This window comes from Ictidomys tridecemlineatus, chromosome 5 (genome assembly GCF_052094955.1).
Source record: "Ictidomys tridecemlineatus isolate mIctTri1 chromosome 5, mIctTri1.hap1, whole genome shotgun sequence".
NCBI lineage: Eukaryota > Metazoa > Chordata > Mammalia > Rodentia > Sciuridae > Ictidomys > Ictidomys tridecemlineatus.
Window position 1 is genome coordinate 39603007 of NC_135481.1, and position 15082 is coordinate 39618088.

Genomic DNA, 15082 nt, shown 5'->3' on the forward strand with positions numbered 1-15082 from the left:
CTGTATTCTTGCCTAGTTTCCCAAGACTAACCTGAATATCCCCTCAATTTTCTGGTCTACAAATGTTATTTATTCTCTTTTGAGCCATAGTCCACCTCCTTCATTGAGTCTTCCCCAAACTAGCCCATAGTTAACTACCATCAGACTCCATACCACCACAAGTCCATCCAGCATGCTGGGGCTCCCTCTATAGCAAAGAGAGAGAGAGCCCTGAGAACAGCTTGAGCAGAGCTTATATACTTTCCATGGAGAGGGCAGCGAGAGAAGTTACATTTTGTAGTTTGGCAGTTGGGGACAGCTCATTCTGGGAACAAGATTAGCAAACAGTCCACAGTTAGGGACAGCACATTTCTGAGAACAAGATTAGCAAACAGTTCTTAAGATTTCAACAGTGTTTTGTTAAGCATATAGAGAAATGGAGTGACAAGTGCCTATTTTATTAACCTTTCACCATCAGACTCCATACCACCACAAGTCCATAGTTAAGTATTGCCTTTTGTAATGTAGCTGGCATCACCTGCACATTTTGTTTCCCCAAATAGACAAATATAAGCATCCTTGAGGTTAGGACCGTGATGCTACCTTTGTTTCCTAACGCATCTAACACAGTAAAAAGTACAGATCAATATTTGCTGAATTTGGGGCTGGGGATATAGTCAGTGGTGGAGCACTTGTCTAGAATGTAGAAGGCCCTGGTTTCAATCCCCAGTACCACCAAAATAAAATGCCAAATTTATATAATGTATAAATATGGGCTCCAGAGCAGATTATGCACTCGGAACAACTCTTTTGTCGAGACCAGAGGGAACACACACACACACACACACACACACCAAAAAAAAAAAAAAAAAAAAAAAAGGCGGCACAAATGATGCTGGCCAGCAGTGCTAAGTGGAAGCCTGGGATCAAGGTCCCTTGTGATATCAGGTCATGAGACAGGGTCTTTATGTTGGAAAGGATGTATTTGTCAGGATCAGCACACAGATAATTAAATTCCTAGAAGTGAACTAGCAAGGCCTAGCAAGAAGTGAGGATAGCATAAGCAAGTGTCCCACTCTCTCCTTCCAACTATGCTTTTATTTTTGACAGAAATACCAATCACAGCCTGGTGCAGTGGTATAAGCCTTTAGTCCCAGTGAAGGGGGTGGGGATGGGATTGGTGAGGCAGGAGGATCCCAAGTTCAAAACCAGCCTCAGCAATGGCAAGGCATGAAGCAACTGAGTGAGACCCTCTCTCTAAATAAAAAAAATACAAAACAGGGCTGGGGATGTGGCTCAGTGGTTGAGTGACCCTGAGGTCAAGCCCTGGTAACTCCCCCACCCCTGCAAAAAAAGAAATACCAATTATAAATTTGGGTAAATAATCTTTTAAATTATAAATATCCTGAAAGTGGGTAGAAGGAAATTTTTAGCCTTTCTCATTGATGAGGTCCACTCCTCAAAATGAAACAATTATGCAAGGGCAAATAATTGTAGCCCTTTAAGCTAGGGTGACTTGTTACTTGGCTTTACTAGAGGGCTCTGGGACGACTTAAAGATGCTTAATAGGGGATTTGGGGGATGAAATTAGGAGGTGCAGAAAGAATGGGAGATGGCTCAAAAAAGTCTGTCTACTTTGACTAAGCAGGAAATTTGGCTGTACCTTTGGTAAACTTGAGGGCAGTCTATTGTGGACTTTGGGCAACAAACTGTATGATCTGTGGGACAGGGACTGGGCCCAGGGTTAGCTGTGGCAGGCAAGCAGCCTTTGTATAGGAAGAACACTGGCACAAGCCAGGTCAATGGAGCCTGTCACCCTTGGTACAAATGGGGGAACCACTCATTGGTCCTGAAGACAGAGGGCTAGAGTGAGTGCTCAGTGAGTGGAAAAAAAAATATTCTGGGTAAATCAAAATATCCCAAACTTGGGCTGAGGTTGTAGTTCAGCAGTAGAGCACTTGCCTAGCACGTGTGAGGCACTGGGTTCAATCCTCAACACCACATAAAAAACAAATAAAATAAAGGCATTCTGTTCATCTATAACTGAAAAAATTTTTTTAAAAATCTTGAACTTATTATAATAATGTTCAGTTGACATGTTTAGGTTAAAGCTATTTTCATTCCTCAGAATATATATAGTCAGAATATTTATATAAATATTTATTTCCAAAGTAGTACTTAAAAAAAAAAAACAGATGTGATTTAAATTAAAAGCTCCAAGATGTATTGTTTCAGGTAGGTGTTATTCCTTTCTATACCATCACCCCATTTGTTAAGCCAAGAACTTCCAAGTTCACAAATTTACAATGATGTATAAAAGCCCAACCAGGATGGAACAGTGTGTGTTCTAACAAGCACAGCTTATCAGTGATGCCTCAGGGAGCTCCTGTGCTCTACTGTAAAAATAAGGATTTCTTCCTGTAAACCTGAATGTGACCTTCTAGAGTCTCTGGCTGTGGCTGCTTTAGTCTCCTGATTCTAATGGTGTGCTGCTTTGTTGCCTACAAGGTTGAGTCAAGCTTCCAGGTCCATTCTTATAGGCCTCCATTATCTACATGTGATGCTCAGGAGAGTTGACCAATCTGAAGGTGGGGAAAGCTGTTTAAAGGAAGAATCTCCATTCCAGCATAATTTGCCCTTAATCCTACTGCAGAAACTGTTTTCACTCTGGGGATTGTAAGTCTTAGAAGATCATGGCCACGAAGATGTCTTAAGTGACTTTTGCTGAGAATTTTATCCCCAACAGGGAGCCATCTGACCACTTGTCTTTTATTACATTTCTAATAGCTGCTCCATTTCCTCCAGGGCTGTTTTAAAATCATTGACTTGACCATTACATAAGGTTTGCTGTTCTAGAAATCGAACCCTTTCTTCTTCTTTCATCTTCAACTTTACCTTTAAGGCCTGCAAGGAAAGGCATTTCAAAAGAATAAACATACTTAAAACTCTTGACTCATAGGAAACACAATATCCACACCAGAACATTATACTTCTATTCCACTGAAGAAGACCAACAAACATTGCATTTTCTATCTCAGATTTTCTTTATCTGTGCTGGTTTTAGCAATTGTTCTCTGTATTGCAGACTCCTGCATATAAACAGAGCAATGAAATATTTTCCATGAAATATCACCAATGGTTCATTCAAGCAATCTGAAGCAGTTCAGACGCAAAATTTTCTTTTTTATACATTTTTTTAAGTTGGACACAATACCTTTATTTTATTTATTTACTTATTTTTTAATGTAGTGCTGAGGCTCGAACCCAGCGCCTCACATGTGCTAGGCGAGTGCTCTACCGCTGAGCCACAACCCCAGCCCAAGAATCTGGATTTCTTACTACCAGTTTCTTTCTTGAGATATCAAACTTTCACAGCATGGATATCACATAGGTCTCAACTGTCAACTTTGAACAACCTGCTGTGCTGCCCACTGCCTCATGGCCCGGAGATGTGAATATTTCTAAGCATCCACAGGAACAGAAAAAGAAAGTTAGTGGGGAAAAAAATGGGAAGTCAAAATGAAGTCTTGGAATGTAGTTAACAATAATTCACCAGTGCTGGTTTCTTTTTCTGTCCTCCACCCCACCGCCCATATCAGGCATTGAACCCAGTAGTGTTCTACCTGTGAGCTACACTCTAGCCCTTTTTTCCTGCCTTCATTTTGAGATAGGTTTGTACTATGTTGCAGAGGCTGGTCTAGAATTTGTGATCCTCCTGGCTTAGCTTCCTGAATAGTTGGAATTATCAATGCTGGTTTTTTAGTTTTGACAAATGTACAATGGTGATGTAAGCTGTTATTATTATTATTAGGGAAATTGAGTTTTCCAAAATATCTTTTCTGAAAATCTAAAATATTTCAAAATAGTTTATTAAAATAAAGACAGGGGCTGGGATTGTGGCTCAATGGTAGAGTGCTCGCCTAGCACATGCGAGGCCTTGGGTTTAATCCTCAGTACCACATAAAAAAATAAATTAAAAAATAAAGATATTGGGCTGGGGTTGTGACTCAGCGGTACAGCACTTGCCTAGCATGTGCGAGGCCCTGGGTTTGATCCTCAGCATCACATAAAAACAAATAAAATGAAGGTTAAAAAAAAGGTACTGACAACTACAACTAAAAAATAAATATTGAAAAAAAATAAAAATAAAGACAGGCAGTGGTGCACGTCTGCAATCTCAGGGATTTGGGAGGCTGAGGCAGGAGGATCACAAGTTTGAAGTTAGCCTGGGCAGCTCAGTGAGACCCTATCTCAAGAAGAAATTAAAAAGGGACTGGGAATATAGCCCAGTGATAGAGTGCCCCTGGGTTCAATTCCCATATCACAAAAACACAATCTACACCTGCTTCAGGGTGATGGTTGCCCTCACCTGTAACTCCTCCATCTGCTTCTTGGCAGTTTCATTAAAAAGTTTCAATTCATCTTGCAAAGTTTCTAACAGCAACTAAGAGGAAAGTACAATGTAATAAACAAATCTTCATATGAATTAGATGGTGGTTAATGTTCCATTCATTTGTCAATTGCTAAGCACTGAATGCACTTGGCCTGGCTCTCTAATGGGCGTTCCAATGAACTCAGTCCACCATACAGATTTCCCCAACAGGATGTGCTCTGTGCTACATAGGCCTTAGCAACAAAATATGGCAGCCACAGAAGGGCTGACTAATAGCCTGAGGGAGCCAAGGAAGGTTCTGCAGCTAATATTCTATGACTAAGATGACGACTAAGATGACAACTAATCTTCCAAGTGAAAGATCATGCATGTATAAGAGGCTTGAAGTCCAAATGTATTACCTTCCTTTTGCAAGGAAGGAACCAAATAAACCCTGCAAATTCAAATTTAACAGGCTGAAACTCTGTATCACACAGTTCTCAATAAAGGACTAGTGGGGTGAAATTTGGTAAAGTATAGATTGGAGAGATCAGAAAGCTCTCTATATGAGTTCAACCTATCGTGTTTTAAAGTGGTACCTTTTCAATTCAGACTTTCTTATGTTTGTAAGCACAAAGCTACCTTTCAGGTTAAATATGCAATTGAATACACATCCTATTTGCTCTTCTATTATTGTGGATAACCAAAGGCTGCTGAGATCTACAGGGCCCCAAAGTCATACGGCCCTGCCCATTCACACTCACGCCCTCACCATAGAGTCTGTGTGATCCAGAGTAGGTTCCGGCTGTGATGCCAGGGTCTCACTGCCTAAAAGAAATGTATTCAACAAAGTCAGCCTCATTCTGGGAACTGCGCCTTACACAGAACAAAATAAAACTCCCTCCATGGACAAGAATCAGAGTATTTCCAAGGGAACTTTCTCCAAGTGTCTATTTCTATACTTTCTGCTCTGAGTTTTCACCTGGAAAGAGTCACTCATGCCTGCTCTTCAGAGCTGTATTTTACCTCCTTTCTCTTTAGGTCTGCATAAAGAAAAAAGCCAAAAATTCATTCTGTTCTTCTTAGCTCAGTGGAAAAATTTGTTCAGAGGGATGTATAGGTTGGATTTCTGCTTTGTTTACAACACAAAAATTATTCTTAAAAGTCTTTGAAGTCTTAAAATAATAATTTTTGGTAATAGTTCATTCACATATTAGAAATACACAAAAATGTTTATGGTAATGATAAAGATTATCTAAACTGGAGCTGGGAGTGTAGCTCAGTGGTAGAGCATATGCTTGGCAATCCCTAGGCTCTTGGTTCCATCCTCGGCACCCAAACAAAACAGCTGTACCCCCCCACCCCCCAGGTTAAACTTATCCAGTCCCATTTAAAGTTAGCCTTCCTTAGTGCAAGGACTAAGGCTCTTTCCCTGGTATTCTCTGGTTCCTCAACTGAGCCTGAGGCTGTCTTAGTCTTCTTTTTAAATTTTTATTTATTTTTTTATTATTAAAATAGCTTCTTGAGTAGCTGGGATTACAGGCATGTACTATTATTGTGGCTGGTCATCTTATAGTCTTTGGGCAATTCCTTCTTTCATTCTCTTCTTTGCTACAGAGTCTGGTCTTTGCTACTCAAGGGACAGGGTCTGAATAGGAGTCACTTTTTTGGGGGGTACTGGGATTGAACCCAAGGCTTCCTACATCCTAAGCATGTGCTCTATTACTGTGCTATATCTCCAAGCCATGATCACATTAGTCACCATGATATTGCTGATTAGCCAGATTTAGGAACACTAGAATAGTAGTCTCTTTTTCTCTGCTGATTCTCTCCTGAGAAAGGCATTAATTAAGTTCTACTTCTCTTCAAAGAAACACGATTTTTCAGTCTATTTGTGAGGTCATACCTGTTGGCACCAAATGAATAGCAGAGAATATTCAGATAGTAGAAGTAAACTTCTCTCTACAGTCCTGTGAAATTCTATTGGTCAGGCAAAAGTCAACATCAGATAATAATAGAAGCTTTCACGAATCTTTATGCCTTTGCTAAGCAACTCCTGACCAGCTGGGTCACCTGAAGCTATGCTGCCAAAGTCCATTCTCTTACCTGGGTTGAGGCCCTTGCTCTCTAAAATCGCTAAACAATTGTCCTGAAACTTCTCCAGCAGCTCCACCTTCTGAGTCAGGTCCTTCAGCTCTCCCTGTTGGAGTGTCACATAGATCAGGAGCTGTCCTCTGGTAGGTCTTTGCCTGAGCTCGTGGACAAGACAGCAAGAGCCTGGCTTCTTCTCCTTCTGCCCTTCAACAGCTTGCTCCACCCATCATGCGTAGCCCAATGACAGCTGATGACACAGGTCTGGTGGGTCTCTTACCTGAGTCTCAGTCAACTTCTGGTGCAGCTGCTTGTTGACAGCCTCTAATAGCTGATTTTTATCCTTGAGCTCTTCCTCTGACTTTTGCTTACTCAATGGTTTGTAGCTGCCAAAAAAGTTGTACTTTACATGAAGATGCAGAGGGGATGAATATAGGCTAAGGAGTTACTCAAACAGGTATGAGCCCTGTTTTCATTATATAGTAGTATATGACTCAGTGAGTTGCATAACCTCGTTGAGGCTCTGGGTACTCATTTCTAGAGTGAAGATCACACATTTCATAATATTATTGTGAAGAATAAAAGAAAACCCATATATAGTGTTTAGGCCAGATACTAACATATGATAAACATTTAATAAATAGCCACTGTAGTTATCATCAATATTAATCCTTCATTTTGAAATTCTTTCTTACTAGCATTTTGTCTTCAAAACTTTTAAGACATGCCCACCTAATAGATTTGGAATAGAACCTAGGTGCATAGGCTTTTCAGTTTCTCATTATCTGTTTCAAACTATCCTGAAACAGAGATGGGTCCAGGAGTTTACCATGTCCACCTCCACCACTGGAACATTTATTTCACTGTCACTAACCACTCCTATTCCAAACTCCTGTTGGTGGGCCATCAGCAGTGGTCCTGGCATGGAGCACAGAAAGCTCTTGTCTGAGGCTCAAGATGGTGGCACCACCGATTCTTGTACTGACAATGGTTCTCACTGCTGGCTCTGCCTTATCCCTGAAAATTCCACTCGGGTACCTAGACCATAATATATTAAACAAGTCCCATGAGTGACACACAACTGGGAACATGAATTACCCTAAAATAGTGGCCAGGTTTATTTACCCTGTAGCTCACCTCTTCTTCATGTTCCTCTTGATGGCAGTCTCTGCAGCCTTCATCTGCCTAGAGAAGCAAAAAACAAATTAATCCAGGAATCATACTATGTTGCACTGTGTTGTAAACAAGGCAGAACTAAGAGCTTGAACTTCTGAAGAAAGAATCAGAGATTAGGTACAAGGCAAACAGTACAGGCTTAAGAGCCTAAATGCCTATGCTCTTTGGTTTCACACTGAGAAAGTTTTATCATTAGGGAAAGGGTTGCCTTCCTGATTATCTCAACAACCTGACAGACCTGCTCATGCTCCAGATAGTGTGGCCATCCCATGCTAACTAAACTCACCTGGGAAAAGAACACTGGCTAGGGGACAAGCATATATCCTACACTGGGGCTGGACTTTGCTCAGATCAGCAACCTAGGCTAACAGCTAGGCCCCTGCAATACCATTTACATACTCAAAGCAAGTGTGAGAGAGGAAATACATCTTTTCATAATCCTTGCTGTCTCCCTTCAGAACAGATTAACACAGAGAACCCTGACAAACAGGTCAGTGGTGCCACAGGCTATCATTCAGGAGCCTGGTGCTCCTGAACCCCTAGTTTTTAATTCTTAGTACTGAGCAATTTCTAACAAGATGGTTTTTTGTTTTGTCTTTTGTGGTGCTGGGGATTGAACTGGGGCCTTGTGCATACCAGGCAAGGGCTCTACCTGGATACCAATGATCTGTTCTCACCCATTCTCTCGCTTTGGTTTGGTGATTTTTGTAATATCATTATCTGAACCTCCTGAATAAAGATGTCTGGAAACATCGACTTCTTTGGACTTAATAGGTAACAGACTCTTGGTAGTAGCTCGAGTTTGTGTATCTGCAAGGAAAAACGAGAGAGAGGGAAACCAAAGCTTTATGACCCATCAGCTGCAACCCTATAACATACAATTCCATCCCAAGTGTATAAGCCTTTATTTTCATACTGGCCAATCTCAGTTTGTGAAGACTAATTTCAAAGAGCAAGACTTCTGGACTAGTTGTCAATAGAAACCAAAATTCTTTAAATGTGATAATTTAGTGTACTTAACACATCAAACTGAAATGCTGGAGGAAATAAATATGAATGTGGAGACTGATATAAGTAATGGGTTAAATGAAAGGCAGAGTTAGCAGGGCAAAACCCCAGCAGGAAATCATCAAACACCTATGCAGTTATCCCATATTGTTAAGTTCCCAGAGCACTCAGCACATTATCCTACGGCAAAACTCCAGTGGCTTTTCATTAAATTTTTGTCTGTTTTTGTCAAATTTCTTCCTAACCACCCTAAAAGTCACCCGTGTGTCCTCTGAGCCTAGTAGAGCATCTCACATATGAAAAAAGGTCCAAGTACTACTGTTGAAATGAAAGGTTAATAAAATAGGTACTTGTCACTCCGTTTCTCTATATGCTTAACAAAACACTGTTGAAATCTTAAGAACTGTTTGCTAATCTTGTTCTCAGAAATGTGCTGTCCCTAACTGTGGACTGTCTGCTAATCTTGTTCCCAGAATGAGCTGTCCCCAACTGCCAAACTACAAAATGTAACTTCTCTCGCTGCCCTCTCCATGGAAAGTATATAAACTCTGCTCAAGCTGTTCTCAGGGCTCTATCTCTCTTTGCTATAGAGAGAGCCCTAGCATGCTGGTCTCCAAATAAACCCACCCTTCTGCTTTTGCATAAGACAGTCTCTTGTGGTCTCTTACTCCGACGTTTCGCCGGACCCTTACAGAAATAAATGAAATACTTCAGTTTCATGGGCTGTTTCATAGCCCTTCACCTCTAAACTACTGCCTGTCTTCTTTCCTCTTTTTTCTGAGGCCTCTATCACCAGCTCTTTTACTTTATTGATCCTTTGTTAAGTTTAGAGGTTCCCTATTTGGATTCTTTTTGATCTTGCTGGGTTATGGCCAGATAACCATGATATGGTCCTGCCATGAGACACTTGGTTCCTAAAGGGGAGCATATCCCCCACCTAGCCTTAAGCCAGCCCTTCACCACACATTTTCTATAATTTATATTTCATAGCAAATTCAACTAACTTATTCAGGAATTAAGACCCCCCCACACACACACAACATATACATACAGGCTTTCCTCCTTCTCCCCCACGCCTTCTTCTTTTTAGGTGTTGGGGAATGAACCTAGAGCCTTGCACATGCTGGGCAAGCACTCTATCACTATCCTAGCTCTGTCTTTTTTTTTTTTAATTTTTTTTAGTCGTAGATGGACACAATACCTTTATTTTATTTATTTATTTATTAGAGAGAGTGAGAGAGGAGGGAGAGAGGGGGGGAGGGAGGGAGAGAAAGGGAGAGGGGGGGAGGGGGAGGGAGGGAGAGAGGGAGAGAGGGAGAGAGGGAGAGAGGGAGAGAGGGAGAGAGGGAGAGAGGGAGAGAGGGAGAGAGGGAGAGAGAGAGAGAGAGAGAGAGAGAGAGAGAATTTTTAATATTTATTTTTTAGTTCTCGGCGGACACAACATCTTTGTTTGTATGTGGTGCTGAGGATCGAACCAGGGCCGCACGCATGCCAGGCGAGCACGCTACCGCTTGAGCCACATCCCCAGCCCCCCCTTTATTTTATTTGTTTATTTATATGTGGTGTTGAGGATTGAACCCAGTGCCTCATACATGCTAGGCAAGAGCTCTACCACTGAGCCACAATCTCAGCCCCCAGCCCTGTCTTTTCTAAATTATACTAACTTCATTTTGTTCACTGTAAAATGGCCCCTTTAAACTTGACCTAAGTTAAGAGCCATAACAATTACATCAGGTTGAAGAAATGAAGTACAAAGTGCTAGACTGCAGAGATTAGAAAATTTTTTATTTGTATACAAGATTTTATCTGAATAACTTTGGCTGCCTAACAATTCACTTGTCAAAATATCTCCCTAACCACCCTAAAAGTCATCTGTGTGTCCTCTGAGCCTAGTAGAGCATCTCACATATGAAAAAAAATCCAAGTATACTGTTGGAATAAGTGAAATACTTCAGTTTCATGGGCTGTTTCATAGCCCTTTACCTCTAAACTATTGCCTGTCTCTCAGGTTAACACATTATTTATTTAAGGGTGTATTTTTATGGGCACCTAACCTTCACTTCGGTTTTCTTTTTTCCCTGTGGTATTGAAGATCAAACCCAAAGGTACTTTTGAATTCAAGGGTGCTCTACTGATGAACCACATACACAGTCTTTTTTTATTTTTTATTTTGAGACAGGGTCTCTCAAAATTGCCCAGGCTGCCCTTGAACTTATGATCCTTCTAGCTGGGATTACAGACATGTGCCACCATTCCCAGATCTATATTATTGTTTTTATATTTTTAAAAACTTTTCCAGCTCTATTTTTGATACTCATAACCCAAAACAAATACTTATTTTGAGGTATCTGAAGTAAAAAGTAACCTTGAGGCAACATTTATTTTATCCTATTCTCAAGTATTTAAAAAGTTAGAAACATGAGCTGGGAATGTGGCTCAGCCGTAGAGCACTCATCTAGCAAGTGTAAGGCCCTGGGTTCGATCCTCAGTACCACATAAAAATAAATAAAATAAAGGTATTGTGTCCAACTACTTCTAAAAAATAAATGTTTTGTTTTTTTTTTAAGTTAGAAACAATAACAAATCTATCTCATTAAATAGGAAGAGAAAGCAATGAATTATTTGCATCTTGACTGGGAGAAGGCCAGTGACTGCAGCACCCCATGAGAAAGACAGCAAGGCTGTGGTGAGAGACCAGTTCTCCAGCTAAGTGCAGCCTCTGATGATGCCAGGATTACCATCCAGGTGTTGAAGCAGCCAAGACAAAGACAACAACCCTTTAAGGCTTGGAGAAAAGCCTGTTTACTTCAGACATCAATCTTGCCACTGCTTATCAACCAGCTGCATGGAATCATCTGGGAAGGGATCATAAATAGCTACTCCATAATCTCCCACAACAGTTTTCAGGTGTCTGGAGTTTATTCTATGCTATAATTTTTGGATTAGGCAGCTCAACCACTGAAGACCCTATGAGATAACTTTCAACCACAAGCAAAACAACACAAAGTAAGGCAGGAAAGCAATTAAGATTATGTTTTCAGTCATGTCTTTCTCTTTTCCCAAAGTTCTCAAATACTTTGGCTAGGCCTGACCCCTCTCATTTCACTCAACATTTATTGAAAATGGGCTAATGAAAGACACTGTGCAGATATTAATGTAAAAGTACCCTAGCTCTCTCCCGACAAACGTCCCACTCCTCAAATGAGTCTCCTCCCAGACAAGAGATACCAAGTTCGGAAATAAAATGGATATGCCTTAAAAAAAAAAAAATCCTAGTTTAATAATGTTGTACCACAACCAGCAACTTCAATCTAATTGGTGAAAGCGGCAAAGGTGGGGATGGGGTGTTACCGGTCCTACCACGTGGTTCTTCCCCTAGCTCCCATCATAAACCTAGACAACCGGGATCTAGGGGGCTAGCCCACCGAAGGGCCTCCAGGTTCCGCGCCCCACATTCCCAACCATCGATCAGATCCTTGTACTCCCGACTTGACTTCTACGGCGGGTCCACAGTACCTGGGTTGGGGCTGGTGTGTACACCCACCTGCCGACAGGCCGCCGCTCAGCACAGAGGGGGGCTGCACGCTGTACACTGTCTTAACCACACCGGTCATCGTAAGGAGGCGGCACGGCTGGGCCCTGGAAGGTGCAAGGTGAATGTTTTGCAGCGCCGGGCCCCAGCCCGAGCAGGTGGAGGGCAGGGGGAAAGCTTGACGCCGCCAGCCCAGGCTCGGGATCTGGGAAGAAGCGCCTCCACCCGGCGCCACCCCATCCGCCCCCACACCCAGCCCAGTCCCTCGCCCGGGGAGAGACGAACTCAGACGCTCGCCGCTCCCGCTCGCAGTCCTCGTCGCTGTTGTTCAGGAGAGGCTCAGCAGCAACGGCCAAGCAGCCGGTCGGATCTGCCGCCTCGGTTTCAAATGGAAACTTCCGGGAGCTGGGCGGGCGGGGTTGCAAGTCGCTTTCCGTAGGCGGCCCTGATGTGCGGAAGAGTCTGTCCCGCGCCGCGACTTTGGGAGCCGCCATGCTGTACGGAAGGTTCGAGCACAGGTGTGGGAGCCCCGGATCTAGGAGGGGAAAGGGGCGCACTTGGCAGGCCTGAATGGAGCTAATGAACTACGGTGTCATTCTGGGCAGGAGGCGAAAACGTGACCACGTTTAATGTCCACGTCACAAAGCTGTTTATTTGGTCTGTGGACGTTAGGGTTACTGCTAAGAGCATAGGTTATTGGGATGAACACTGAAGGCTCAGTGGGCTGCAATACCTAAAGCACCTATTTGGACTCCTAAATGTAATAACACTAATCCTTATTTAAATGGAGATTGAAAACCACTCCTATTAAACAGGGTAGAGTTCTCTGACGTACATTCATTTTATTCGACGAATGTTCACTGAGCATTAGGACTGAGCTTGACTTTGCCCTTCTGGAGTTTAATTGTGATTAAACTATGAAGAAAAGTATAAAATTTTATGAGAGAAAAGCAGGGAAGCTTAGTTCAAATTTGAGGATCAGGGAACATTCAGGTGGTGTTTGACTCAGGAAGAATGAGAGGGAGTTAATTACATGAACATAGGGGAATGGGAAGAAAAGCTAATGAAGTTTTTTTTTTTTTTTTTTTTTGGTACGAGGGATTGAACTCAGGAACACTCAACCACTGAGCCACATCCCCAGCCCTATTTTGTGTTTTATTTAGGATCTCACTGATTTGCTTAATGCCACTTTTGCTGAGGCTGGCTTTGAACTCACAATCCTCCTGCTTCAGCCTCCCCAGCCGCTGGGATTATAGGTGTGCGTCACTGTGCCTAGCTGAAGCTTACTCTTATTTAATATCAAATTTTATTTTTAAAAACTTACTGTGGGGCTGGGATTGTGGCTCAGCAGTAGAGCGCTCTCCTAGCATGTGTGAGGCCCCGGGTTGATCCTCATCACCACATATAAATAAATAAATAAATAGTGTCCAACTACAACTAAAAAATAAATATTAAAAAATATATTAAAAAAAAAAGCTTACTCTGGCTTTTAATGGAATTCATTCTGGAGAATGGACTAAAGATAGTTGGGAGGTTGGGAGGATATTGCTATGTTCAAGTTAGAGATGATGGCCCCTGGGCCATGGTGGTAGAGCTAGAGCAGATACATGTGCAGCAATTTTGGGAGGCAGAGTCTCAGGCTAGATGGGATTTAGGGAAGGGAGGGAGAAAAGAAGAAGATGTTGAGGATAACTCCTAGGCTTGAATAATTAATTGTGTGGATAGAGTCACAATTTTGTGGAGGCATGTGAGAAGTATTTGAGAGTTTAGTTTTGAACATGGAAAACTCTAAATACCTTTGAGACATTTCACTAGATAGGCAGCTGGAAATACAAGCTTTGAGCCCAGAGGAGATTCTGGGTTGTAGATATACAGTAAGCCCTTCATCCTTGAATTCCATATATATACATTATTTGGAGAAAGAAATTGCATCTGTACTGTATATGTGTACACACACACACACACACACACACATATGCTTTTTTCCTTGTCATTTTCCCCTGTTCCCTAAACAATATAACCTAAGAGTGATTTAATAGCATTTACATTGTATTAGATATTATAAGTAATCTAGAGATAATGTAATGCGTATGGGAGGATTGTGTAGGTTATATGTAAGTACTAAGCCATTTTTAATAAAGGACTTGAGCATCTTTGGATTTTGGTAACCTGGGGTTCCTGGAACCCAAACCCTTGGGATACCAAGGAATGACTGTACTTTTGGGAATTATTAGTATATGGATGTATTTAAAGCCGCTTTTTTCTTTCCTTTTTTTTTTTTTTTTGATGTACGTGTGTGTGTGCGTAGAAATTGAACCCAGGGCTTCATACATGCTATATGTGTGCTGTACCACTGAGCTGCTCCCCCATCCCAAGGCAGAACTTCTGCTCATGTGTTTGTGCTTATGAAGATGGATCATCATGTCTTTCCTGTGCCCTATTATCCCAGATAAGATCAGGGATGTCCTGGTCTGGCTGTGTGATAACAGAGAGACCCAGTCCATGGTGCAGAGAAGCTAGAAAGAACCCTGATGAGCAGATGTAGGGTAGAGAGGCTGAATGCTACTTGGACATATAGAGAGAGGTCCCTTAGACGGACAGATCCAAATTAAGTGCTAGTCATTGCCCCCTCTTCCTATGGCAGGAGTTACTTTCTTTTTCTTCTTCATCCTTGTCTTCTTTTTTTTAGACAGGGTCTTGCTATGTTGCCCAGGCTGGCCTTGAATTGGGCTCAGGTGATCTTCATGTCTCAGCTTCCTGAGTAGCTGGAACAGATGTGCCACTGTTCCTCGTTAGGAGTCATCTTGATTTATTTATTTTGCAAAAAGACAACTTATGTGGTCAGCCCTCCATATTTGTGGGTTCTGCATTTGTGCATTCAATCAACCACAGACTGAAAATATTCCGCATGAAAAAAAAATCAC

The 15082-nt window shown here is 41.9% G+C and overlaps 1 protein-coding gene across 1 annotated transcript; it reads right to left on the reverse strand.

Annotated features, from left to right (window-relative positions):
- Nucleotides 1–2124: 2124 nt before the first annotated feature.
- Knstrn (kinetochore localized astrin (SPAG5) binding protein) lies at nucleotides 2125–14957 on the reverse strand. Its single transcript, XM_013358874.4, has 9 exons — nucleotides 12444–14957; nucleotides 12171–12265; nucleotides 8296–8428; nucleotides 7580–7627; nucleotides 6723–6828; nucleotides 6458–6551; nucleotides 5124–5179; nucleotides 4349–4423; nucleotides 2125–2883 (listed from the first exon to the last, which is right to left on the reverse strand). Exons 1-9 carry the CDS (start codon nucleotides 12650–12652, stop codon nucleotides 2752–2754), a joined length of 948 nt encoding a protein of 315 aa, XP_013214328.1. The 5' UTR covers nucleotides 12653–14957; the 3' UTR covers nucleotides 2125–2751.
- Nucleotides 14958–15082: the final 125 nt, after the last annotated feature.